This window comes from Sinohyriopsis cumingii, chromosome 4 (genome assembly GCF_028554795.1).
Source record: "Sinohyriopsis cumingii isolate HCF-2022 chromosome 4, ASM2855479v2, whole genome shotgun sequence".
Lineage (NCBI taxonomy): Eukaryota > Metazoa > Mollusca > Bivalvia > Unionida > Unionidae > Sinohyriopsis > Sinohyriopsis cumingii.
Window position 1 is genome coordinate 10462847 of NC_142964.1, and position 27821 is coordinate 10490667.

The window sequence follows — 27821 nt, forward strand, 5'->3', positions numbered from 1 at the left end:
GATATTAATTATTTCGTCCAGTGCCGGATTTAGACGTGTGTACGTGTGATTTGAATTTTTAACGTAGCTTTAACAATTTTTCAGTCATATCACTACGATGTCTGCAGTGTGGCAGTTTAGACTGTGGATTGCATACGTTAAATCTATTTATAAATGTTTTGGGGTTGTTTTTTTTTTTTCTTCTGACAAATGAAAATTGACAGACATAATGTAATAATCGGGACTTCGCTGCGAAAAATTTAGAGATATTACGAGATCGGGATGTAGATGAGGAAATACCCCCAAAATCGGGAGGTTTTTCTCCCGGCTTGAGAGTTGACAGGTATGAACTGTCCGGGCTTGTGGAATTTCAGTCAGGGCTCGAGTTTATTTAAGTCACCAGCCCGGGGCCTGTGCCTAAAAGATTTCTTTTAGCACTGACCAGTACAGTACATAAACTATTATATCAGACTGCAGATTCAAGTTTTGAATGTGCAACCCAAATGTGGTCTCCTTCCGTCTGCCTCGCTCGCCAATGTTTATGTTTGTATTCGAGGACTGGCTAGTATTGCGTCACGGTACCACGTGATCTGTCGTCTCATCAAAACTCGGAAAAACTCGGCAATTTACGGAATCTTGGTATCTTCCGTGCAATAAAATCACTACCCGCTTAAGATATTTAATTTACAAACATGACAGTCGAATTAAAATCTGTAGAGAATTACATACGTAAAAGGAAAATTTTGATTTCTAGTCTCCTTTAAACTAAATTGGTTGGAAGAAACAAATTGACCCACCCCTTCTAAAATATCCTCATTACAAAAAATGGCAAACAAACAAACATGGGTTTCATCAAGGCTGGTGATATTTCAACACAGTTTTCATTCATTGCTTTCATTTCTTCTGTCATAAATAAGAAATGGAGAATTTGTGCAATGATTGACATTTATGTTACATTCTACATGTCATTAAGCATGTAATTATTGACAATTTTGTTACATTCTATATGATACTAAGTGTGCAATGACTGACAATTTCATTACGTTCTACACATCACTAAGTGTGCAATGACTGATAATTTTTATGTTCTACACGTTGCTAAGTGTGCAATGATTGACAATTTTTATGCTCTACACATTGCTAAGTGGGCAATGATTGATAATTTTGTTATGTACAACAGTTTTGATAATTAATGGGTGTATTTATTAGCAGAAGTGATGTCTAAACAACAGTTTTAAAATACACCAGATGTGGAAATAACATTTATTGAGTATTAATGCATTATTGATGTTAACTATTATCTGGCTGATTACATGAGAAGGGAAGTAACAGTATTACTGTCCAAAAAATAGTCACACGAGTAGTTAACTTTCATGCGTAGCAAATAAATTGCACCTAATAAAATGATGTCATTGAACCTGTCTTGTTTTCTTTAATTCAACACACATAAACACATCGATATGCTTATATTTGTAAGTAGTAGATGGTAGCAGCAAGCAGAAAACACAAAAGGTCTGGACAATATGCATATATATAGTTATTCTTGAAATGACTGAAGGTAATACTGTATAATTACTGATATGCATTTCCTTGAAGTGACTGGATGTAATACTGTATAATTATCAATAAGAATTTGCTTGAAACGGCTGAAGGTAATACTGTATAATTATTGATATGCATTTCCTTGAAATGACTGAAGGTAATACTGTATAATTATCAATATGAATTTCATTGAAATAGCTGAAGGTAATACTGTACAATTATTGATATGCATTTCCTTGAAATGACTGAAGGTAATACGGTATAATTATCAATATGAATTTCCTTGAAATGGCTGAATGTAACTGTACAATTACTGAAATGCATTTCCTTGAAATGACTGAAAGTAATACTGTATAATTATTGATATGAATTTCCTTGACATGACTGAATGTAATACTGTATTAATTATTGCAATGAATTTCCTTGACATGAATGTAGGTAATACTGTATAATTATTGATATGCATTTCCTTGAAGTGACTGGATGTAATACTGTATAATTATCAATATAAATTTCCTTGAAATGGCTGAAGGTAATATTGTACAGTTACTGATATGCATTTCCTTGAAATGACTGAAGGTAATCCTGTATAATTATTGATACGCATTTCCTTGAAGTGACTTGATGTAGTACATGTACTGTATAATTATCAATATAAATTTCCTTCAAATTGCTGAAGGTAATACTGTATAATTATTGATATGCATTTCCCAAATACTGAAACATTAAGATAAAGCTGTTTTGAAACTTCCTAAAATAGAGTTTATCAGCCACTATAAAAATATATAATTTAAAAATAAATGTGGTCATACAAAGGAAAGACAGCAAGAGGGAAATGACATAATCTAAACACGCAGATAAAACTCAAGATAATCACCTAAATTCAAAGACAACACTGGTCAGAAAAGCAAATTTCAGTCCTTGGTATTTATTATTCTTATACACATACCAATATGTGCTTTGATAAACAAAAATACAAAACAATGAATGATGTCAGTATGCTTTTCATCCCAACATGCTTACTTTCAAGTATGCATGTATTACACAGTATGTGATATAATGCTACAAGTCACAGTGTGGATAACAACTTGCTAAAAAATAATATAATCCCATGAAAGTTGATTGCTAGCTTTCTGCTTCATTCTGTTAAAAAAAGAACAGAATAATGAAAGGTATATGCAAATCCATTTTCTGGTTCATTGACTCAAAACATCTTCAACAGAAAATAATTCCCTGGAATTTCTCTGTTATAAACGTCTTTTTTCTAAGTTACACAAGTATCCTATCAAGTGAAAAATACTTTCAATCTTAACATGGGTGTATTCCTTAACGATAATGGTATACTTAAACACTTTCAATCTTAACATTGGAATTTCATGCGTGTATTCCTTAATGACCAGGGTATATTTAAACAAAGGTATCTTGCTACTATCTATTTTGTGGGGTTATTAAATGCACACTGTATTTATATGTCACACTGATTTCAGTTTATCATGTAGATCAAATTTACATTTCATACTAATCTCAGTTCATCTTGTAGATCCAGTTTAAGTTACTGATCTCAGTTAAACATGTTCATTCAACTTACATGTGATACCCATCTCAGTTTATCAAGCAGATGCAATTTTTACATGTCATATTGATCTCAGTTTATCATGTAGACACAATTTACATGTTCTACTGATCTCAGTTCATCTTGTAAATGCAATTTAAGGTACTGATCTCAGTTCATCTTGTAGATGCAATTTAAGGTACTGATCTCAGTTCATCATGTAGATGCAATTTAAGGTACTGATCTCAGTTCATCATGTAGATGCAATTTAAGGTACTGATCTCAGTTCATAATGTAGATGCAATTTAAGGTACCAATCTCAGTTCATCTTGTAGATGCAATTTAAGGTACTGATCTCAGTTCATCATGTAGATGCAATTTAAGGTACTGATCTCAGTTAAACATGTTCATTCAATTTACATGTCATACCCATCTCAGTTTATCAAGCAGATGCAATTTTTACATGTCATATTGATCTCAGTTTATCATGTAGACACAATTTACATGTTCTACTGATCTCAGTTTTTGTATGTAGATGCAACTTACATGTAATGCCGATTTCCATTTATCATGTAGATAAAATTTACATGTCCTATTGATCTCAGTTTATCATGCAGACACAATTTACATGTTTTACTGATCTCAGTTTATCATGTAGACACAATTTACATGTTCTACTGATCTCAGGTTTTGTATGTAGTTGCAATTTACATGTCCTACTGATCTCAGTTTATCATGTACACACAATTTACATGTTTTACTGATCTCAGTTTTTATATGTAGATGCAACTGACATTTATCATGTAGATCAAATGTACATGTCAGTCTTATCCAAGTTTATCATGGCAATCAAAACTAAATGTCCTTATCTTATCCTACCTTATATAAACCCAATCTTTTCATGTGACAAAATACAAAGTCAAAGGAAAGCAGTTATATAAATTCGTTTTTTACTACACCAGATAACTGTATTAATGTTATTTTCAATATGATACAATTTTTATATCCATTTTTCATTTCACACATATCAACAATTCTTAAGTTATCCTTGCTTTAAAGACAGAAATATACAAATTGTATCTGTTCATTTATATAATAGTGTATTATCAACAGTTGTGTAAAAATTTTTTATGAAAACTATCCTTTATTACTGCATTGAAAAAAGGGACTAGAAAGCACAGCATTAAGGCAGTTTTGTCATCAGAGAAAATGCAGCAGGTTAGCAACAGGGTATGACCTTTTAACTTGGAAATAGAATACAACTATGTGATAACACCTGAACATGGAAATACAACTATGTGATAACACCTGAACGTGGAAATACAGCTATGTGATAACATCTGAACATGGAAATACAACTATGTGATAACACCTGAACATGGAAATACAGCTATGTGATAACACCTGAACATGGAAATACAACTATGTGATAACAAATGAACATGGAAATACAACTATGTGATAACATCTGAACATGGAAATACAACTATGTGATAACACCTGAACATGGAAATTCAACTATGTGATAACACCTGAACATGGAAATTCAACTACCAACTATGTGATAACATATGAACATGAAAATACAACTACTGGGTATGTGATAACATACCAACATGAATAAAATATTCATGAAAGCAAAATAAAACATTGTGATGAGCATAGGGTGTCAGTACATAAATGACATGGCATGGTCATTTTATTAATCAACAATGGAAAAGTGACAAGTCAGGAAAATGATCATGTTTATTAAAGAAAAAGTCAGGAACAGAATGTGATAACAAGTACAAAATACTCTGAACTCGTGAAACCAGTCAAATTCAAATCATCTGTAATAAATGACAAACTGTCAATGGTGGTATGGCCAGATTGCAAACCACGAAAACTGTACGAATTTTTACTAATGGAGTACTAACTGTATCATTTTTTGCTGATAGGGTACTAGCTGTATAATTTTCACTAATGGGGTACTAACTGTATCATTGTTAGCAATGGGTTACAAACTATATCATATTTTGTGATGGGATACTAACTGTATCATTGTTAGTGTTGGGGTACCAACTACTGTATCTCACATTTAGTGATGGGGTACTAATCTTTGTAGTTTTGATGGTTTCTCCTAACCATGGATGAACAACCTAAATACCAACTTGCAAATAACAGTGTCAGAGAAATGACCAACCAGTACTATTGCCAGAGAAATGACCAACCAGTACTATTGCCAGAAAAATGACCAACCAGTACTATTGCCAGAGAAATGACCAACCAGTACTAGTGTCAGAGAAATGACCTAAATGCAAACTCCAGTCAAGCACAACTGAGCACCACCACAATGGTAAGCATATACCAATAAACCATTAAATAAATGCAGCAAAGATGTACCATATATACTTGCTTACAAGTCTGGCCCAAATGCAAAGAGTATGGATCCTGATCTGGCATTGCATAATGTGCCAGCAGATCAGGGTCTACATTGTTGTTTTACTGATTAATCCTAATAACACCAAGCTCATTATGCAGTGGCAGAGCAGGATATACACAGTTTGCAGTTAGAACTGACTTACAGGCAAATATATATGGTGGTTTTCACTGAAGTCTTACAGCCAAAGATATATGGTAGTTTTCACTGAAGACTGTTGTATTGGTCATGGTGCTCCTACATACCTAGTTACAGGCCTCCATTGGTAGTAGTTACTGAGAACTGCTTCACACAAAAGTTAACCAAAATCAATGGATGATGAAATATAGTTACAGTGACCTAATTTCATGGAAAAGTGTGACACATCTCAGCACCAACTAGTCTGTGAAAATGATGATGTGCATGCAAAGTATCCTAACCTGGAAACTGAGCTCAATCCAAAAGCAAGCACAAAGTTCTGAACCATGAAATACTGGTCATAATGACCTAGTTTCCATTAAAGACTGAACTACTCCAATGGCAATAGCATGTGAGATAATAAGCTAAATTTAAGTGTTAACAAAATCACTGGAATGAGAAATGTAGTTCTCATTCATGTGATAGAAAAATCTAGCTGACTTGGTGACCATAACTTTCTTATCTCAATATGATTATCTCAGTATGATTGTCTCAGCCCAGTTTTCTGACTAATAGTGTTCTCGTGCTAGAAACTACTTTTCAATGGAAGAAACCTTTTGTCTTCTGCTGTGCCTGACACTAGGAACTCTTTTCCAAGGGCAGAAACCCTTGTTGTCTTCTACAGTGTCTGATGGAATTTTAAAATCAAACAACAACAATAACAGTGATATAACAAAAATAACTTCACTCATAAAGCAACAAAAGGTCTCTCCATCTTTAGTAACACATCGTGGAAAACATTTTGAGACAGACAGACTGACAGACAAGCTATGAAAGTGTCCTTTATCTACAAATCTTATAAGAACAAATGATCCAGTGATTTTTGTGACCCTGACCATCCTTTCTACCTTGCCCAAGTAACCCATGTGGATGCATGCAGCCCAAATAAGCAAGGGTATTTTAATGGCACCAGTCGGGGCAAGAAAGCTGAGTACCTTAATGATAAAAGAGGCTTATAATAAAATCTGCCCCAGGTGACTTCTAAACAAAGTACAAAAACTCAAGCATGAGAAAATATTTTTTGTCTCAGAAAATAGTAGAAAACACTGTTTTAGACAGACAGACTATACACATCACTGGCAACAAAAATACAAATTCTCTCAACAACTACAACAAGTTTGGCAATAATCAGAAATATGTTATGATAAACCTGTATTCTTCAAACTTTGTCAAGCACTTCCAATCCATCGCAGCTTAATCCAACATAATGCAGTTGCAAATAAAAACTCCCGCACTTGCCAATCGGACTGTTTCGTTCATCAGCCAAAATCCTGTTCCACAAGATTTCCCTGTAGCATATTATTGCACTAGTGATATAACACTTGCCATAGTTTCAGAACATACAATAAACATTTCTAAGAAAATCATGAAATCTCCTCACATGGTGGCAATTTTACAACCAATATCAATTACATCAATATACAACATACTGTTTTGGAGCCTCATGTAGCAGAGTGGTTTAAAGCACTTGTCTTTACTGATCACTGGCAACTTACTTCTGTTGACATGTTCAATTCTCAGGCTTGGTCAATGTGGGTATGTGAGAAAGTTTGCCATTAGCTTCTCATGGGTCAGTGGTTCTTATCAGGGTTTCCTCAGGTTCTTCCTCCACCAGTTATACTGGCTGCTATGTACAGCCTATCATGCACTGAAGAATAACATTAAACATGACACAACACCAACATACAGTTATCATAGTAACACAACTCTCTAATTCTCCTTGAATAGTCCAACACATATGAATCATACTACGGTCATTATTCACTTTGTTAGAGCTGGGTACCCAGTATCGTATCACTGACTAGCACAGAATTTTTCCAAATTAGAAATGGTGAAGTTCAAACGTTATCCTTATACAAAATACTAATTACTTATTATTGTGAAATTACATCCATTGATTAAATGTGATAATAAAGTAATAATATTAAATGTTTTTCAGTTTCTGTTTTCTCTGTGTAGAACTTGTGTACTTGCTGTCACAAACATTTTCTTAGTAATGTGCAGTGTTTACAAACAATAGCAAGTGGCTTGAAACGCTTATTGTGCAATACTTAAAACACATAGCAATTATAACTTTTGTACTTTTCTTGTTTTTATTTTCTTTCCTAGGAGCAGCAGATACAGCTAGAGCTTAAATGAGATAATTATTGAGATTTTCATAAAACAGTACAAAACCAGATCACCTACATAAAAAATGTGAGGCAAAAATAGTACCTGATGAATACTGTATACCTTGAATAAGCTATCTATAATTTAAAAGTGCATGTTATTTTAATTTGAATGGAAGAAACACCTGCAATCAAAGAACCAAGAGATAAGCAGGTAGTTCAGCGATTTTTAGGGATGGTGAACTACATGTATGTGCAAAAGTCTGCTCTAAGGTTATCAGAAGAGACAGAGTCACTGAAACATTTGATCACGGAGCTTAACTGGGATAAACTTCATGACAAAAGCCTGCATGAAATTACATCCTGACATTAGCACTAGTACCCAAGTAATCTGACCATGAGAAAGACACTGTTCCACAATGTAATTCATGGGAAACAGGGTTAGTGGCATATTTACTACAAGAGGGGCACCCAGTAGCATCAGTCTCACATGCACTCACTGGACCTGAGATAAACTGTGCACAAATCAAGAAAGAGCTACCAGTGATAGTTTTTGGAATGGAAATGTTTGAGCACTATGTCAAAAGAAGCCAAGTAGTTATAGAAAGTGACTTCAAACCACTTGATATTATCTGCAAGAAGGCTTTAGATAGTGCACCAAACTGACTTCAAAGAATGCTTTTAAAGCTTCAGAAATGTGACTTTAGTGTAGTCTTCAAGCAAGAAACACAGATCTACCTGGCTCATACATTAAGTTGTGCATATTTGTTTTACACCAAAAAAGTCTTGGATAGTGATCGAGTGTTTGAAATCAATACCTCCTCATTCACAGAGAAGGAAGTACCAAGTGTGAGTATGATTGAGTACGTATCAGTTTCAATGCGAAGCATCAATGAGATCATAAAGGAAACTGAAACAGATTTTCATTTCAGACAGTTGAAAAACGTCATTGAGAAGGGATAGCCAGAAGGAAAAAGGCTCTTCCACAAGAAATACAGGTCTATTTTCCTTTCTGAAAGTAAGTGACATTACAGAATGGCCTAACTTTCAAAATGACCATGTAGTAATCCCAGCAACACTGAGAGATTTGATAACAGAAAGACTGCACTCCAGACACATAGGAATACAAGTCTGTCTGTGAAGGACAGAGAAGCTATATATTGGCCAAACATGAATCATGAAATAGAAAGCTATATTGCAAAGTGTGACACATGCAATGAACATTCTTCTCAGCAGCTGAATGAGCCAGCCACTCATAAGTCATGATGTACCTACGAGGCCATGGCATAAGATGGATGTAAACCTATCTTTGACAAAAAAGCGTAGAGGCACACTGGACTATTATTCAGATCTTATAATAAGACAACCAAATAAGTCATCATAACAGTGATTGCTCACATGTTCAGATACTGAGAGCCTTATGAACTTGTATCTTGAATTTACACACATGTATGACTTCAAACACAAAGCTAGCTCACCAGGATACCCTCAATCAAATGGAAGAGTGGAGAAGACAGTAAAAACAGTTAAGAGATTAATGTGAACATCAGTACCTTCTAGATCAGATCCCTATCTGGATTTCTGGAACAGACCAATGGAAGGGTTACATTTGTTACCTGCACAGATGATTGGGCAGTGCCAAACCCTGACACAGTGTCTGAGCCAGGCAGATGGATGGGCAGTGCCAAAGCCCAGCCGAATGGTTCAGCCAGGCAGATGGATGGGCAGTGTCAAACCCCAGCAGAGTATTTGAGCCAAACAGATGGATCAGCAGTGTCAAACCCCTACAACATGTTTGAGCCAGACTGATGGATGGACAGAGAGACATCATTAATCCATAACTGGATAAACTGGAACTGTTTTGCAATCTAGACAATGAAATACCATGTTCGTTCTTCATTTGCAAAGACCCAAAAGATGCGAAGTCAGAATCCATGATTTGTTTGGGTTTTTTTGTATATTAACATCTGAGAAATGTCTTTAACATGAAACTTTTAAGTCAGGCTTAATGACATTAATCAGGATAACATATGAAAACCACTCTGAACGCATGAAACCATACTCCACAATGGTTCTGCCCAGCAGAACTCCAGAGTGCTGTTGTGAGCGTTGGAATTTCAGTCTTGTGCAGTTGGAACAGTGAAGCACTGACATTTTTCCAAGACTTCAGATGTGAGTCTTGGAAGTTCAGTTCCAGAGTCAGGATAATGGAGCAATTAAACAATGCAAGTCTTCTGGTGTGAGATTTGGAAGTTCAGTCCTCCAGAAATTAATACAATTGTATCCCGAATCCACCTGATCCCAGGGTTTCTCCACTTCCATGGGAGTGTTGGCTTCATTTAGGCATGTTGCTGAAAGTCTTCTCTCTCTGTTTCCTTTATTTTCCTGTCTGTCATTCCAAAAATTGAACCCTGAAGGTAATGCTCTTTCATCCATGGAAGGATTTTCATAGGTCCTCTGCCAACAGAAGAAAAAAAACTTGTAAATATTTTTCCTTGTGTATGTGTGTGTGTGATTTGGATTTTTAATGTAGTTTTAACAATTTTCTAGTCATATCGCTACGATGTCTGCAGTGTGACAGTTTATGGTGATGTCTATCACAGAGGCATCAAGCTGCAGACATTTAGAATCATGTCCCATCCAGTCACATTATCACATAAGTCCGACCAGTCCTAACACTAACCTCTTAATGCTGAGTGCCAAGCAGCTGCTAGTACCATTTTTGTAAGACTTTTGTATGACTCAACCGGTGTTCAAACCCACAACCTCCTGCATCCAAGGTGGATGCTTTAACCACTTAAGCCACCAGATCGGTGTTTCTTTATGGTACAAAGAACTGGTAGATATCTTTAAGGTGTTAAGAAATGGTACATGACAGCCATCTTCTTCAATTCATTGACTGATTTCAGCAGCAGCAGTAGCAACAGCAATACTACTACTACTACTAATAATAAGAACAATAATAACAATAATAATAATAATAATAATCTATACATGAGTGCATGGCAAGGTACATGGTTTGAGTCAAGTCAATATGAACTATAACAATATGGGTATAATAAAAAAGAAGAAAACAAAACACTCTGGGCAAACAGCATTGATGCTTGTATTGCCTAACATAAACAAACTTTGTTCCAAATGCTACTGCTTTAGTAACAAGAGAGAGAGAGAGAGAGAGAGAGAGAGAGAGAGAGAGAGACAGAGAGAGAGAGAGAGAGAGAATTTTGCTTCTGCACGATACTGCAAGAAGAGAGGTTGATTGATTGACTAACTGATAACATTATTTCCTCCACATTGCGAAGAGTACAATTAGTCATACAAATACAAGGATGAACAATGGAAATCTTAGCAGCTACTTGAGAAAAGAAACATTGAATTTTTTAAAAAGGCATAATTATTAACAAGATTATGTGAACAATGTGGATCTAGCACAGAAGTAATCAAGAACATTTCTGGTGTTTCGGCTTAATATGAACATTTGATTCCTTATTCTACACACTGAGGATGTAAAATGAGGTAGAGGAAGAGAAGGAGTATAGATGCTTACATCATATCACTAAGCATACAAATGAAACGAGTAATAGAGCATACTAGATATCATGACGATGCCCTGTCAAACATGTACTTTTTCCACCAGGAAGCAACAGCTGTGCTACACAGATGTAAATTCACGATATGATCACTGTTAATTAGAGCTAGTAAGTCATTCCCATTTCAAGAAGAGCATTTACAAAATCAATATCAGACAATGAATCTGAGCACATGTAAATGTGTACTCCGAATCAATCAATAATGAAGCACCAAAACCTATCCAAGTCTGATGTAAGGAAGCTATTTGCTCCTATGAATTGATCATTGACAGAATTACACAAGGTATGACAGCAAGTACAAATGGCAAAATTGGCAGATGAAAACAACTTGGACAGCATACTGGCAACAACTTGAAATGATTCAAGAGAAGTTGGAAACTTCCTTGGAACTTCACATAATACTGATGGGATCAAACTGCCATCAAGCAATAGCTTCTGAAATCTACAGAGCAATGCTTCTTGAGTTAGGCTACACTACAAAGAAGTTTCATATGAAGTAAGGATTTTGTATTTAACACTATGTTTCCAATCAGGTTTTTATTAATTTATTCTTTTGACTGGGAATCAACCTGGAATTATGATCAATTCAGTAAACCTACTGAAGTAAAATCTAGCAATAACAACATAACTAGAGGGCGCTTCAGTCGAACAGGGTGCCACCATCTTACTATTTTTGTACAGAGAGGGTACCCCTCTTTATGGGGCTCCCATTCTCTTAACTTTGATTGCATAATTTCATGAGCAGCAGGAACATTTTACGTGATAATCTGTGCAAAGGAAACCATTTGGCTTTTCTTTTAAACTATACGTTATTGGTAAGAATTGATACAGCTCAGAGAATATTAGCATGAAAAATCCACAAAACGTGTGGATCATGGAGGGTTTCATGCAGGCGAGTTTTTTTTAAAAGTATCTAAATACAGAATGTGCCAAGAATACTGTGGTACTTATTTTCGTTTCTTGGGAATAGGGTTGTATTATAACATACCCTCCATCTCATCTTTAACCAGAATTGTGTCACTTTTCTTCCTTGAGCACCTGGTAGAGGTAGCAGTCTGACATTTTATCAATAAAGTACATCGAAATCTGTGACAAAACACGAAATCACCATATCAGTATAATAAATATACATATATTTATAGTACATTAAGGAGATTTATTGCAAGGTACTTTACTGACAAAACAGGACCGTTCCGGTGGCCTAGTGGTTAGAGCGTCCACCTCGGATGTGAGAGGTCGTGGGTTCGATCCCCGGTCGAGTCATAGCAAAGACTTACACAAATGGTACTAACAGCTGCCTCGCTTGGCACTCAGCATTAAGAGGCTAGTGTTAGGACTGGTTGGCCTGGTGTCAGGATAATGTGACTGGGTGGGACATCATGCTACATGTCTTTGACATGATGCTCCACTGCTAGACATCACTATAAGCTGTCACACTGCAGATATCGTAGTGATGTGACTGAAAAATTGTTAAGACTACGTTAAAGATCCAAATCACACACACACACTGACAAAACATCAGACTCCTTCGGTAGCAACTATATATACTCAGTGAATATAAATATCATTGCTACTGCTACCTGTAACCAACAGTTTGTTTTTATTATTACTGCTAAAAAATAGTAAAAACCTGCTTGATACCTTTGGATATGAAATTAATGTAGTAGTAAAAAAAGATTAATACAAATTTATACTTGTATATTCAAAGATCAGACGTGATTGTTTTCTATTTGAAGAATAAGACCCCCCACCCACCCTATAATAATTTACAAGAAACTTTTTAACTTACTCACAGCTCAGGCTGTTGTATCATCCATACCCCCTGCATAAACATCTTTAGTTGTCTGTGATTTTATTGTTATTTGACACTGTTTAAAAAATAAGTTAATATTGTTACAACAAAAAATGCCAGCACAATCCAACTATGCAATAAAGCAACTGCAAAACAAAAAGTATATACAGTGCTGTATTTAACTTTTCACAGGATATATTAGAGAAAAATAAATATTTTATGTAAACTTTCAGTCATAAAAACAATATTTTTAGATGAATTAGTCTAAACAAATTCTAATACAGGTAGGCATTTATGATTTAAAAGGAATAAATACCTGGATTGTCTTGTTACATTGTCCTTATAGATTTCTTTTGAACAGTAAGGAGGCAGATGTTACCAATCTCTTTTGTTATTCACTTTCACATTAGTAAATATAAACAAAACAAGCTTTATACATAATATGGCTTTTGGATTGGACATACACTTATAACTGTAAATTCTGAGTAATTTAAGCTGCAAATTCTGGATTGGCCAAGACACATTTCCCCAGAATTTCCTTTTATATACCACATACATTTGTAAATTATGCCTCAAGAACAGTCTGGTTATATTCTCTAGTGACTGCTTCATTGATTAACCAAAAAAAAACTTTCCATTACTGGATTTGTTTTCAATATATACACTGTACAAAACGATGCTCACTTTTTGGAGAATTCATTTTTTTGCAGACAATAAAATATGTTGTTTGCACTTGCTATGAGCAAAAACCATGAAAAGGAGTATACTTTATTTGCTAATTTGTTATTTCTGATGCTTTGGCCTTCTCAAAAATACCATATTTATAAACCCGAGATGAAATTTTAAATTTGGCCTGTTATCACTATAAAATGTTTCAAGTACTGTACAAACGTCAGGAATAAAACAATAAAACCAGTTTGTTTTGTTTTGACTCTTGCATTTTGATAGTTGAAGAGGCGGAGAGAGAGAGAGAGAGAGAGAGAGACCATTGGTATTTTTCTTCTGCGTGGTACTTCATAGTCATGTGCATCTTCTTTGTTATTTTTGTTTTCGATGCCTGCGCAATTTGCACATGTATACAAAGGCGCATAAGAACGACGAATTCGTTGACTGGTGACAGCACTGCTTGTGAGGCATGCACACTCCTTTGCTATACCAGGAAAACGGTTATCTCTCTCTCCGAAAGGTCTAATTACAAACAATCTATATTTAAACAATCTTGGAAATTTGGCTGGCGTGGCTTCATCAACTGTTTCACTGGATTTTCTCTTCTTATCACGCACCATCCTTCGTGCACTAGCTTCCGGTTTATCTTTTATGGGAATTGTTGTAAGGGAGGTAAATCCATTGCAATTCTAATCTCGAATTTTCTGACATCGGTCACGAGTAGACGAAGACAGACAATTTTTTGTTTTACAAGTTAGAATGCCATTATATAATAAGAAACAGTAGATCGTTGAAATTATTTTACCGACTATAAACATAATAAAACTATTAATTCAACAATGAATCATATAGTACTTGCCGTCATTTTTTCTAAACTGTTCGTATTATTTTAAGAGCGTTACAATACACACGAATAAAGGATGACCAATATCCACTTAAGGTAATCCTATCCCCCAGCTGATAACTGCTAAATAAAAATTCAATGCTGAGTCACTATATATGACTATAATATACTCTAAACTTACATCAAGTGTTTAAAATAGTGTGTTTAAACATAATGGCTAGCTAATAAGATATTAAAGGTAAAATTTACACGCATGCCGATTTGAAATAGACATGTACAAGGGCAGACTGCAAAACCTACTATGCACAGATATACGATATAAAACCTATCCATTGCCGCCAGTAAGCAACACAAGCCAACATTTAGGCAATCAGATAAACACAAGCATTATGCAAAGCTAAAATCTAAAATGCTATGCATGCAGCCGATTAAGGTAGCTGCAGCAAGAGATTTTTTTTCTTGCGTGTTTACCTATGGAGCATTTACACAAGTTCCCAGACCAGATCTTTAACAGTGATAAATAGTGATTTTAATAGCGATTTAAAACTGCTACAATCTGAGGATGTAGGTAAATTATTGAGGAGAGAAATCCATTATTTTGATGCTGCATACATGAAAGATTGTAGACTACCTTATGTTTTTACGTTTGGGATTTCCAGAGTGCTTACAAACCGAATAGAGTAAGTTTTTTTAAAAATATTTACTTATAAAGTTTCTTTTTTATTTTATTTTTTAAAGACAACTACCAGATCATTTCAGTAAGCTGGACAATTATTGCTTTTGAACGCACGCACACACGCACGCACACACACACACGATCGTGGAAGAATAATGGATTAATGGCTATGGGTTATGATCTGCGCTGGTTCAGTAAAACTGGCTTACACATAGTTTGTGATTTACCTGTAAACATAGCTTGACGGCCTTGCCTACTTTTCCCTAGTTATTTACTTGCAACGCCTCTTGCAAATACGTAATACTTTCTTATTTCGTAACGAATACATAGTGGTGCATATGAATGAGTGAGGTTGCTATACAATCGGGCCATTGTTGTCCTTATTGTATACAACCTTAACTTTACCTGGACTTTGATAACGCTGAATGTAGTAAGCCACACACCTATTTACGTACCCCAAATATGCTCCCTGTTTCAATGGTTTGTTGACGTACGGAGCATAAACACAACCAAGTGCTGATTTTTGAACTTGGCCTTGAAAATATCGATCCATGAAGCTTTAAATAATTTCTTATAAATGTCAATGTGTATAACGAGTTTCACTACTGTATCCCACAGGACACTAGAATTATAAGAATGAGACTGAAAAAAGTTAAATTTGTTATTTCCGAACTTGATCCTATACATACCATCTCTTTTCTGCAACCCGCATAACTTGTGTTACAATGTCCATAGCTATACCTAATTTCACCTCTCTATCCCAAACAGCTTTAAAAAATAATGCAATGGGACATTGGCGAGATTATGAACACGCTAAACACTAGCCTTGATATTGTATATAATAACCATAATGTAACACACCTTTTCATAACGGAGCTTTTCAACGTAATCTGCTACGTAATAACGGTTGAAAAGATTTTGCACAATCCTGTTTTGGAACTCGAATGTTGTACCAGCCGATGCAGCAAAGATGTCAAGACACTTCCAATATTAGAATGGATTATTGACCACAGTACATTATAATGTGTTCAACGTTGAAAAAAATAGCACCCCACCCCCATCCCCGACAGAGCCGTAGAGAGCGATCACGGGCCCTGCGTAAAAAACACCCTGACATCTAGTTCTTGTTCAAACAACATTCTTCTTTTATATAATTAAAAAGTGTATGTAAGATTACGAATTTAGACTGATTCTGGACACAAAGAAACTGCCTGTTTGTTGTTTAACCATTACGCAACGACCCGTTCGGGGTGAATTCAAAGGGAAATCTACCATCAGGCCGACCAGGTAGAGACTCCTCTGTCTGTTGTGCAATCAGTCAGGGATGTCACGACCGGCTTCGAGCAAGTTCGGGCTTTTGGGGACTGGAAACCCGAGAGTAAAAAGTAAGTGTAAATTACCACAGGGCAGTTTTCAAAGAGACCAGATCGTATCCAATCAAAACTGAGAGATTCAAATCATAGGCGGAATCTCAAAAAACGACCATTTATGTTCACACTAATTTTTTTAAAATAGTACATGTGTGAACGTCACCAATGGTAGATCATAGAGAAATTGTGAGGCATTAGACTGTACTCTGAGTTGTGCGCTAGTTAAAAGGCAGAAGGAATTCTAGTGAAATTCTAGGTTTGGATTTGCGAACAAAAGCTTCTTGAGGTAACATATCTTCGCCCGAATTTGTCTTACATTCAACTAGGTGTTGTAAGATTGATACATTATTATGTACATTTAATATATTAGAAATGGAATCTTCCATGTATTGGTGAATTTTCAACATATCGTAACGTAGCGTATAGCGAATTACTACCATGAAAGATTAACGAAGTAGATTGTTAGATTGGAATCGAAGTAGATGGTGTAATTTGTTACCATGCTGAATCGTAATGCATAACTGAAGTTATTAGTGAATTGTGTTAGAACTTGTACTTATCATATGAATATATAGATTGTGAATTATGCAGAGTTGGTCATTGTTGGACTTGTGCGAATATAATTAAGTATTTGTATATTTGTATGTGTTTTTTTTAAATAATTTGTAGGTAGGCAATACATACGATTCTGTTGATGATGATAGTTTACTATATCGAGGAGATAACAACTAGTGATGTGTATGCATGTATTAGAAGTTGTTGATAATACTGTTGTTATTATTATAACACAATTATTATATAGAACAAAGTGTGTATAGAATATTTAGATGCGAGTGTGTTGTTGACCTGATAATTTATTCGCCATTATTCTGATGAAAGGTTTGTAAGAGTAATTAATCCTCCTGAGTTTAGAACAAGGAGACAAGATTATACGTCCTTTCTAATTCACAGGAAGCCTCCCGCGTCGGTGTAGAGTCGACATCCGATGGTCGGAGGAGGGAAGACACGTTGCGATGAAGTGGTATCTGTTATTGTTACGTCAGCAGTTTGTGTGGAGCCGCAGTGCCGGAAGGAGTACGTGATAGAGAGTACCGGAAGTGTCGGAAGGAAGGATCTGGAAGTGCATGGAGAACACGTAGTCAAGGGTACTGGAACTACCAAAAGAGAAACAAGAGGCGGACAGATGAGTAACAGAGACGACGCTGAAAGGAAACACTCTCACTTTGGACCTTTAATTCATGTGATGAGATAGTAAATTGGCAATAGGTCACTGACTGTATTTGTTCGAAGGAAATTGCGATTGAAAAATTTGTCGATAAAATTGTTGAACACATTTGATATATTTTATTAAATTGTTATCCTTTCTACTTGAGTTATTTATATACCTAGACCGTCGGTATTGCTGACTGGGGCTTGGAGCTATTTAAATTTTAATTGTCCACCTTCTCCGTTATTAGAAATAATACCGTAGAAGAAACGAGACAAAAGTGGTGGAATCGTCCGGGATTTGAAATAGGCATAAATAGCATCTTTACGAGCAAGAATTATTGTTAAGAGGTACTACTGTAAAATTTTCAGAGAGAGTTTCCATTCTGTGTATTTCGTATTTCCACATTTGCATGCTTGTTAGCCTTCGTTTATTTAAAGTAGTAGTGAAGCAAATATCGGGCCAGAGATCTTACTGGAGGCAAGTAGGTTAGTTGGAAACAGGTAAGTATTTGCGTTGATAAGACTTTATAGCATCTGTTAACTCTGTAGTAAGCCGAGGCAAGGTATTACTTATTGATAGTAATACTCTACGATGGCGACGGAACGACAGTTGATAAAGGAGTATCGTGCCATTGGCATGGAAGACTAAGCATACGAGGGGGACTGACTCTCAGACTTCATTGAAGAACGCATTAAAGAATGGAAGGCAGAGAAAGAAACAGAGAGGCGAGCGGTTGAGAGAGAAAGAGAATCAGAAACAGAAACCCATAAAGTGCTGGCCAGGATAGAAATGGCTGCGAAGGAGAAAGAAAGGGAAACAGAACGACGAGCGGCCTAGACGGAAAGAGAGCTCGCTCACGCTCTTGAGCTGGGAAACTTACGAGTAGGGGCGATAACAGTAGATAGAGATGACACCAGTTTGAATCCTGGAGGAAATGGACGACCTATTTCTAACTCTCTTATTGTCCAAATAAAAATGCGGCGATTTAATGAAAAGGAAGAATCGATTGACGATTTCCTCGTTCAATTCGAGAAACTCTGTTGCATACTTAACATTCCTGAACAACATTGGGCAATCAACGTTACGGCCCGTCTACAAGGCGCAGCTAGGGCAGTTTATCACAACTTAGCTTGAGACCAAGCAGACGATTACAATACACTGAAGAAGACACTTCTTTGCCATTATCGGCTGACCGCAGAAACATACCGGAAACAGTTTCAAGAAGCAACGAAAAAGAAAACGCAGACACACCCTCAATTTCACACCCGAGTTCGTGGGTTGTTTGAGAAGTGGATGAAAATGGTAGAGATGGACCGGTCGTATGTATAAAGGTTTACGTGAAGCGATACTCAAGAAACACGTCCTGAGTACATATAGGCGAGAGTTGACAGTTTTCCTGGCAGATAGAGGACGTAAGAACCTCGAAGAGGTTTCCAGCATGGCGATGAGATATGTACATGTGCACTCAAGGACTGGAGTCTCTGGGGGTACGGACAGACCCCGCCTCATTGTGTCGCGCCGTGTGGTTGAGGAAGAGCCAGCCGTACTTAACCGTCAAGGGGACAAGAAGGTTGGAAATGGATCTGCTGGTAAGTATTCCTCCCACCGACTCAGACAGGTATCAACCACGGAAAAGGGCTTTGCAGGACGGGTAGAGCCGCCAGAGTGCTACAACCGCATATTCCCAGCGCATTTTGCCAAATAATTTCTCAAGGGCAGGCCGATCCAGGTGAATTATGTTGCCAGAGAGAAACGTGGGACCGAGGTGATCTGTAAACCAGTAAACCTCTCATCGGCCACCGTCAATGGGGAAGACGCCACAATATTGTAAGACGCTATGTGTAGTTATCACGCCCTTGTCGACAAGAAGTACTTGAAGACAGAGGACTGTACAAGGGAGGTAATCGAGGTCCACACAGTTGCATAAACACGCCGCAGAAGGAACGTATAAAAGAACTCCGAATGGCGAGATGAAGTTTCTGTGCAAGAAGGGAATCTTATACCGCCACACCAGGAGAGGACACTAGCACTTTAAACAAGTCGTCGTGCCAAAGACGAAGCGAGACGAAGTATTGAAGCTCACGCATGAGGGTCTCTTGGGCGGACACATGGGAATTGCCAAGAGGCATGACCGTTTTGTCAAAGAATTCTACCGGCCAGTGTCCAGGGAGATGATAAGCGGTTTTGTCTCTCATGTGACAATTGTAAAAGAATGACACCTAAAACTGATCATTGACCCGATTCCTTGAGGAGTACACCTCATATCGATGAACCATTCTTCCGTGTCGGGATGGTTTTAATAGGACCGATAAAACTCGCGTCCGCACAAGGAAATCGATATATTTTAACGGTCGTTGATAATGCTACCTGCTATCTGGAGGTTGTCGGGTTACGCAATATCGATTCGGAAATCGTCGCTGCAGCGTCTGCTTGGGATTTTGTCACGAGTCGGAGTGCCCCACGAGATCCTGTTCGACCAAGGGACGCAATTCATGAGGCACGTGAACCGACTGATGTCGATTAAGTACCAGGCTGGTACGCAGTATTACTCCAGTGCAACGGACTGGTCGAACGGTTCAACGGGACTCTGAAGAAAACCCTTATGAGGCTGTGTGAAGGTCGTCCTAAGGACTGGGATCGATATATTCCTGCCATCTATTTGCAAGCGAGTTTCGGATCGTCCCGCTTTGAACTCCTATATGAAAGGGCCGTAGAGGTCCCATCGCCGTACTAAGGCAGTTATGTGGTGACGACCACGCTGTTGAAAAGGTACGTACTACCTTTCAGTACGTTTCTAACTTACGTAACAAACTGGAAGACGTTTGTACGTTAGCAAACGAGAATCTCAACCAAGCGAAGTCGCGTCAGGTGAGTACTACAAAACACGCCTTAATCCACGCCTCTATGAGGTAGGAGACAAGGTGATGCTGATGTTGTCCCAAGAACACAGTGAGCTACAAGTTTCGTGGAGAGGGCCGTACGTCGTAACCGAGAAGGTTGGGGGTCAAACATATCAGATACAGCAAGGTATTCAGATATACTTATGGAGATACCAGTGAGAACGTCACTCGTTGAGTCCATCTTAAAGCTAGTGGACGACCACCCAGTTCAACGGAAACGCAACCCTTTGCCCCACGCGATGGAACAAGTGGTAAGGGAAGAAATTAAAGAAATGATTGTTCCGGGATTAATCGAGTCAACCGACTTGCCGTACAGTTCCCCATTTGTTCTAGTACAGAAGAAAGATGGCGCCCATCGTTTTTGCGTAGACTATAGGAAAGTGAATCAGGTGACGAAATTTCAGGTCGAAATGCTACCTGACCCAAAATATATTTTACCTCCGTGTCAAAGGCGAAATATTTTTCGAAGATGGATTCGCCTAAGGGCTTTTGGCAGGTCCCTGTAAGAGAAGATGATAGGTCAACACTTGCGTTTGCTACCTATCAATGATTTGTTCTGACTTTCGGAGTCCAGAACGCGCCGAGCAGTCTTTACAAGGACGTTGCGACAGTTGTTGGAGCCCCTGCACGATATGGGTGTATTCAACTTTATGGACGATCTCCTGCTAGTCACGGAGAGGTGGAGTGAATGCCTAACTCTACCAGCAGACGTTTTAGAACGGTTACGTTAAACTGGATTGACGGCTCGTCCATCAAAGTGTCACATCGGATTCCGGACATTAGACTATTTGGGACACACGCTGAGCCAAGGCACACTGTCACCAGAGACGTCTAAGGTGGGGCAGCTGATAAACGCCACACGCGCCACTACGAAGACCGAGGTAAGATCGTTTCTGGGATTGGCCGGTTAATACAGGAGGTGAATGGCCAATTTCAATGCGATTGTGGAACCTTTGTCTGATCTTACTAGGAAACTAGTCCCGAACAAAATTATCTGGACGGATGTGTATGGGCATGCCTTCCAAGCTTTAAAAGATAGACTGACATCCGACGCTGTTTTTCCCTTAACCAGCTTTGTCCAAAGAATTTGTGTTGCTCACCGACGCGCGTAATACGGGGTCTTGGAGCAGTGTTATTTAAGGAACAGGAGGCGATACTTTTATCCGTCGCATAATGTCAGTCGAAACGTGTCCGCGGCCGAGAGGAACTACTCCTTATCGGAGAAGGAATTCCTCGGTATAGTGCTCGGTTTATCACGGTTAGAGAGATATTTGTATGGGCGGAAGTTTATGGAGATTCAATCTACTCTTTTGGAGGGGAGCATAGAAACTGACATATACTCTAAACCTACCGACTGATACACCAGTATTAACAACCGACAAGCTGCCAACCCCAGCAGATAATAAAATAATCTCCCATATAGTATGTGTGTTTGAACCAAATGCATATATTCTAATCCTGCCATAATTTAAAAAGAGACTCGGAGAGCTCAAGGGGCACCGTAGAGGGAGAGGATACAAAAGGAGCTACATTGAAGAGGCTATTAATAAAACTAGATTTCTCGACAGAGGAACAATCTTGAAATATAAAACTTAGAAAACCAATATGCGTGTCCCCTTTGTGCTAACATTTTATTCCGATTCCCCAAACCTACAACAGATCATATGCAAGCATTTTCACCATACTGAATCGTCTGAACCTCTCTAGCGTATATTTCAAGACATTACTATGGTGGCCTACCTTACACCTAAAATATCAAGGACCATCTGGTAGGTGCCAGAATAACTTCAAACAAGACCACAAATTCAGGCACATACCATTGCTAAGACAAGCGTTGCCTAATTTGCAAACATGTGCCCGAGACCACATCTTTCAGAAGCTCGACAACAGAAGTTAACAACACGATCAATCAGAAATTAGGACGTCAAGCCAATACAGTCTATCTTCTAACAAGCAAGAACTGTGCCAGTGAATACGTTGGCGAAACTATTGATTTCAGAAAGCGAATGAATAATCACAAAAGCAACATTCGCAACAAAATCAACGCGAAAGTCGCCAGCCACTACAACTCGAATGGATATGCAATCCAGTCACTCTAGACTTTATCAATTAAATCTAACCTAGGCTGGACAGACAGAAAGCACACGTAAGGAACCTTTCTGGATACTGCAAGCAGAAACTGATTGAGAATTTGGCCTAAACAACAACAAAAAAAATCAAATCTTTATGTTGCAGCCTTTTTAAAATTACAGCCAGTCAATTATTTTGCACCCGACGCAAACTTTTGCGCTAATATGTACCCAAATAGTTACATTTTGTTAATGTTTAATTGCCTTTATACTTATACTTATTATTATTATTATTATTATTATTATTATTATTATTATTATTTTAGTGATTGTGAATTGTCCCGATGGACAATTATTTAACATCTTTCCTTCAACACCTCACTGCATGTCTGTACCGGGATAAAAGTTTTGGCTTCGATCTCACATCACACTTTGTCTGGTCCATTGTTCTTAACTAGAATTAGGTCAAAACATACTGCCTGTTTCGTTATGTGATAAACACAGGAACTCACTCGTCTATTATTCCTGCACAACTTTGTATTGTTATTTCTCTTGTAGTAAATTACCTCTAATGATTCTATCATGTAGGAGCCCAGAATTTTTCGAAGATATTGTGTTAAGTGTTTGTTTTGTATATATATTTTTTTCTCCCCTGACGAAGAACTAGCTTAGCCCGGAATGTTGGGACTTTATTCGATTAATGAATCTTCATTTATGCCGTTATTAGGACTATTGTAACAATTATTTTAATAAATTGTGCAGCATGTAAGTTTCTAGACGAGGATGTGAAATAAATTGTGCAAGACAGGGCCGGTCTTAGACTGATTGGCTCGATTTGGCCCAATCAGGCCCCGCGCTCACAGGAGCCCTTTTTAAAAATATATCTTTGGAGAGAAAGGTAATGGAAGAAAATTTTAAGTTCAATATCATATAAAACTTGTTAAAAAGTTTATTTCCAAATGGAATGCTTACAGGCGGTCCCGCGCGTAAATCCAGGGGGCCTCTTCAAATGATCAAAATCGGGCCCCGAGTTTGCTAAGGCCGTTCCTGATGCAGGAGTGTATATTTCCGGATGAGGATATAAAACAAATTGTGTGAGCATGTACATTTCTGGATGAGGATGTAAAAAAAAAATATGCAGCTTGTATGTTTCTTGATGAATATGTAAAACATGTAGTGCAAGTATGTATATTTCTAGATGAGTACGTAAATAATTGTATAAGCATGTATACTTCTAGACGAGGACGTAAAAACAACTTGTGCAAATGTATAATTTCCAGATGAGGATGTATAGAAGCAAAAGAAGTATTTAGGTGAGGATACAAAACAAATGCAAACATTTCTATTTTAAATGACTATGAAGGAGGAGCCTAAAAAGTCTATTCTTCCTTCCAAAACCTTCCTTCCAAAACCCGGATGTTAGAGTCCAGCTAAGCTCCACCATCAACATCACTTATCTGATACAATACATTTCCAGCACCTCGTAAAGGTCATTGACACTATACTATTTAAGGCAGTCTCATCCTAATTGAAAATTTTAGCGGCCTTTAATGGAAATTCAGCCAGTAGAGAACAAGAGTCGAGATTAACATTGAAGCACTAAGTACCCAGAAGATATTCACCACCGTTGTTATAATTTATTACAACGAATACATCCAGAGAGAGAGAGAGAGAGAGAGAGAGAGAGAGAGGGTAGTGCATAAATAATTGCCGATTGTTTAGGAAATGTGTTCTTACATCTTATTGTTTCTAACATATGTCTCATTTTTTTCATCTAGTACAGACAGACATAGAACCGCATTCATGCTTGGGAGTCTGAAAAGTCTCGTAAATCTGGGAGATTCATTATATAATCAAACCCATTGACTAGATGATATCACAACGTTAGTGGCTTTGCGATAAAAAAGTTATTTTTTTAACTCCTATTCTCCATTTGAAAATCAAAATTTGTAGGTTCGATAAGAGTGAATTACAAACAGAAAACTAATTGTACGTGACGCTAAATTTACAATGCATCGTGCGTTTAAACAAATTTATATAATTATCAGCTGTAATAGTTAAATTACTAAGAACGTTTCTGTACCTACATGCACCATTAAAAAGCAAAATATCTGTACAAATCTATATGCAAATAATATCCAAGATAATTAGCTTCGAAAACATTAATACTAACGGCATCTTATCTTAAACGAAACCGTAGAGTCAAGAACAATCATTTCCTGTTTGTATCTGTTCCTTCCTAGCCTTGTAAGTAAACGCGTGTGGGAATATCTTCATCTGTCTGTCTTTTGTTATGTCTTTCCGTTGTTTCCCATTGTTCTAACATTATTTACAGAAGGGATACGACCTTTAGAAAGGCATATTGTTTCCTAGAGTTGTTCTTGTTTAGTAACGATGGGAAGGGATACAACTCTTAAAAAGGCATAATGTTTCCTACAGAGTTGCTGTTACTTAGTAAGAGTGGAAAGGGACACACTACTTACACCTATATATTGTAATACCAAACGGTAATGAGGTCTCAAAAAGTATGTACATATGTACATGTATTTATGGGGACCTAACAGACATAAATATGGCAGGATACCTAATTAAAGCCGATAAAGCTGATAGCATCTATTTAGACTGTGTTGTGAAAAATATGTCCCACAGCTCGAATGTGATATATGGACTTTCATATTCATATTTGATGCTCTGTGACATGCTTATTTCTAACAGGTACCATTCTAAGTGTGTATTAACTTTCAAGAGGAGTGTGAACTGACTGTTACAATAAACATGCTGAATTGTTGCCATCCAAATTTTTGCAAAAAAAATGTCACTTGCTTTCTCGTCGCTGTGTCTAATGCATATGACTGGAATGCAGAGATGGTACACATGGCTGTCTCAGTAAATCAGTAGCACATTGTGAGTAACACATGAGTATCTCGGTGTATGGACAGTGCATTGTAACACATGGACAGTGCATCATTGTAACACATTAGTATCTCAGTATATGGACAGTGCATTGTGAGTAACACACGATTATCTCAGTGTATGGGCAGTGCATTATAACATATGAGTATCTGAGTATATGTACATTGTAATGTGAGTAACACACGAGTATCTCAGTATATTGGCAGTGCCTTGTAACGCACGTGCAGTGCATTGTAGTACATTCATGTGCTACAATGCACTGCACGTGCGTTACAAGGCACTGCCAATATACTGAGATACTCGTGTGTTACTCACATTACAATGTCCTTGTCTTGGTGCAAAATTTCCTAAATTAAAATAACTCTGCACCCTTGCAATTTTGTTACCAGATTCAAAACACAGTATTCATCAGGTTCTAGTATTGCTTCTCACTCTCTATAAAGGTCATCAGGTTTTGACATCAGATTGGCGCCATTTTCATTTGTGAACATCTAAACATCATGATAAGTTCTATTTTTTTAATACGATATAGATATGACCATTCATCAGAACGAGAAGCGATACTATTTTTAAGAAGGCTGCTGTGGTGGCCATATTGAATATCTGAGCTGCACTATTTCCATTTATGACCAGCCACTCCTTGACAAGTTTCGCGGCATTCATCCAAGTAGGTTAGGATGACTAGAAGTAACAAACATGGGCTAACGACGTACGAATGTTGGACAATAGACCACCCCTTAAGCTTTTCTAGTATATGACCAGTCGAGTTACAATATGTGTCAAACTAACCAGAGGGAGAGAAGAGAGAAGGGATATTAATTTTTTCATACGTACACAAACACAAACATTTTAATTCTTAATTTTTGTTGTTGCTGTTGTTTTTTCGATGGTGTTAGTAGTGAATGGGGGCGCTTTACGGACAATGGGAATTAGCATTAAAAACACCCCTGGGTCACTTTACGGACAATGGAAATTTAACATGGAGAAAAATCGTGGGTCACTTTACGGACAAGGGAATTTAACATGGCAATAAATCGTGGGTCACTTTACGGACAAGGGGAATTTAACATGGCAATAAATCGTGGGTCACTTTACGGACAAGGGGAATTTAACATGGCAATAAATCGTGGGTCACTTTACGGACAAGGGGAATTTAACATGGGATTTTTTTTTTTAAAAATTTAAAAAATTTTTTTTAAAAAAAGGGGTAGGCAATTCAAAGACTGTCTCTTTTCGAGAAATATGGCTGGCCCTGAAAAGGGCCTTTGGGTTTTATGTTAATGTATTCATTAACATAAATGGCACCGCATTGGTCTTCTTCTTGTCCTTAGGCTGCGTCTTACTGTTGGTCCGTACATCAGCACTCTTTTCAGGCATCCTTGTCTTTCGACGTAGATCCTACGTATCCGCAGGCTGGTGTTTGTCCTGTGGACAACGGTCCACTTGGATCGGACATACATGAGCAAGTCTGTCCGAAACATCATGGAAGACACAAGGGTGGATGACTCAACTGTAGTCCACATCTTGAAGCGACGAGAACAGGTGAATCAATGCATTGAACGGCGCTTATTTATAGGTACAGAAAGGATTGAAACGGATTGAGTTCATTCACCAATCCAAACACGCGTTACAGAATTCAGTCAGCTCGCATCCAATCCGAAGAGAGCAGTCTGTGACGTCACGTAGTCAATATAGATTCGCTAGCGCTTGTGTGCATTCAGTCTATGCGACAGTGATTCAACATGACGGAAACTCAGAAAACGATCCATTGGGGTGCACCAACAGGGGAGACTGCCCAAGGGAACTCGGACTTACTTTCAGAAGAGGTGAATTGGGATTTTGTGGATTTTCTCTCCTCGCAAGAATTTGTTCCTGAACCTTCGTTACCTTCTTCATTACCGCAAGTGGAGAATTTTAGACAGAGACAGAAAGAAGAATTGGAGAAATTTATACAACGACAAAAGGAAGCGGAACAGGCTTTTCTCCTACAGCAACAGCAACAAGAAGAAGAGGT

At 37.5% G+C, this 27821-nt stretch overlaps 1 protein-coding gene and 1 long non-coding RNA gene across 4 annotated transcripts; one reads left to right on the top strand and one right to left on the bottom strand.

The window, feature by feature from the left end:
* Nucleotides 1–1228: 1228 nt before the first annotated feature.
* Nucleotides 1229–14541, bottom strand: LOC149800614 (uncharacterized). Of its 3 annotated transcripts, none has more exons than XM_089954607.1 (2): nucleotides 14173–14541; nucleotides 1229–10234 (listed from the first exon to the last, which is right to left on the bottom strand). In XM_089954607.1, the coding sequence occupies exons 1-2, from the start codon at nucleotides 14443–14445 to the stop codon at nucleotides 9977–9979; spliced, it is 531 nt and encodes a 176-aa protein (XP_089810733.1). In that variant the 5' UTR covers nucleotides 14446–14541; the 3' UTR covers nucleotides 1229–9976. The 3 variants fall into 3 exon arrangements, with proteins under 3 accessions (XP_089810733.1, XP_089810732.1, XP_089810734.1); XM_089954606.1 differs by having other exon boundaries at nucleotides 14146–14500; XM_089954608.1 differs by lacking the exon at nucleotides 14173–14541 and adding an exon at nucleotides 12356–13141.
* Nucleotides 14542–16763: 2222 nt separating this feature from the next.
* Nucleotides 16764–18080, top strand: LOC149800615 (uncharacterized). The gene is made up of 2 exons (XR_016420535.1): nucleotides 16764–17001; nucleotides 17667–18080. It is a non-coding gene; the product is annotated as an uncharacterized LOC149800615 (long non-coding RNA).
* Nucleotides 18081–27821: the final 9741 nt, after the last annotated feature.

Excerpts from the sequence above, each read along its gene's own strand:
- LOC149800614 (XM_089954606.1), bottom strand. The coding sequence starts at position 14,445 with ATGGTGCGTGATAAGAAGAGAAAATCCAGTGAAACAGTTGATGAAGCC. Across the intron at positions 10,235-14,145 it reads GCAGAAGAAAAATACCAATG|AGGACCTATGAAAATCCTTC; the intron begins GTCTCTCTCTCT and ends TTCTGTTGGCAG.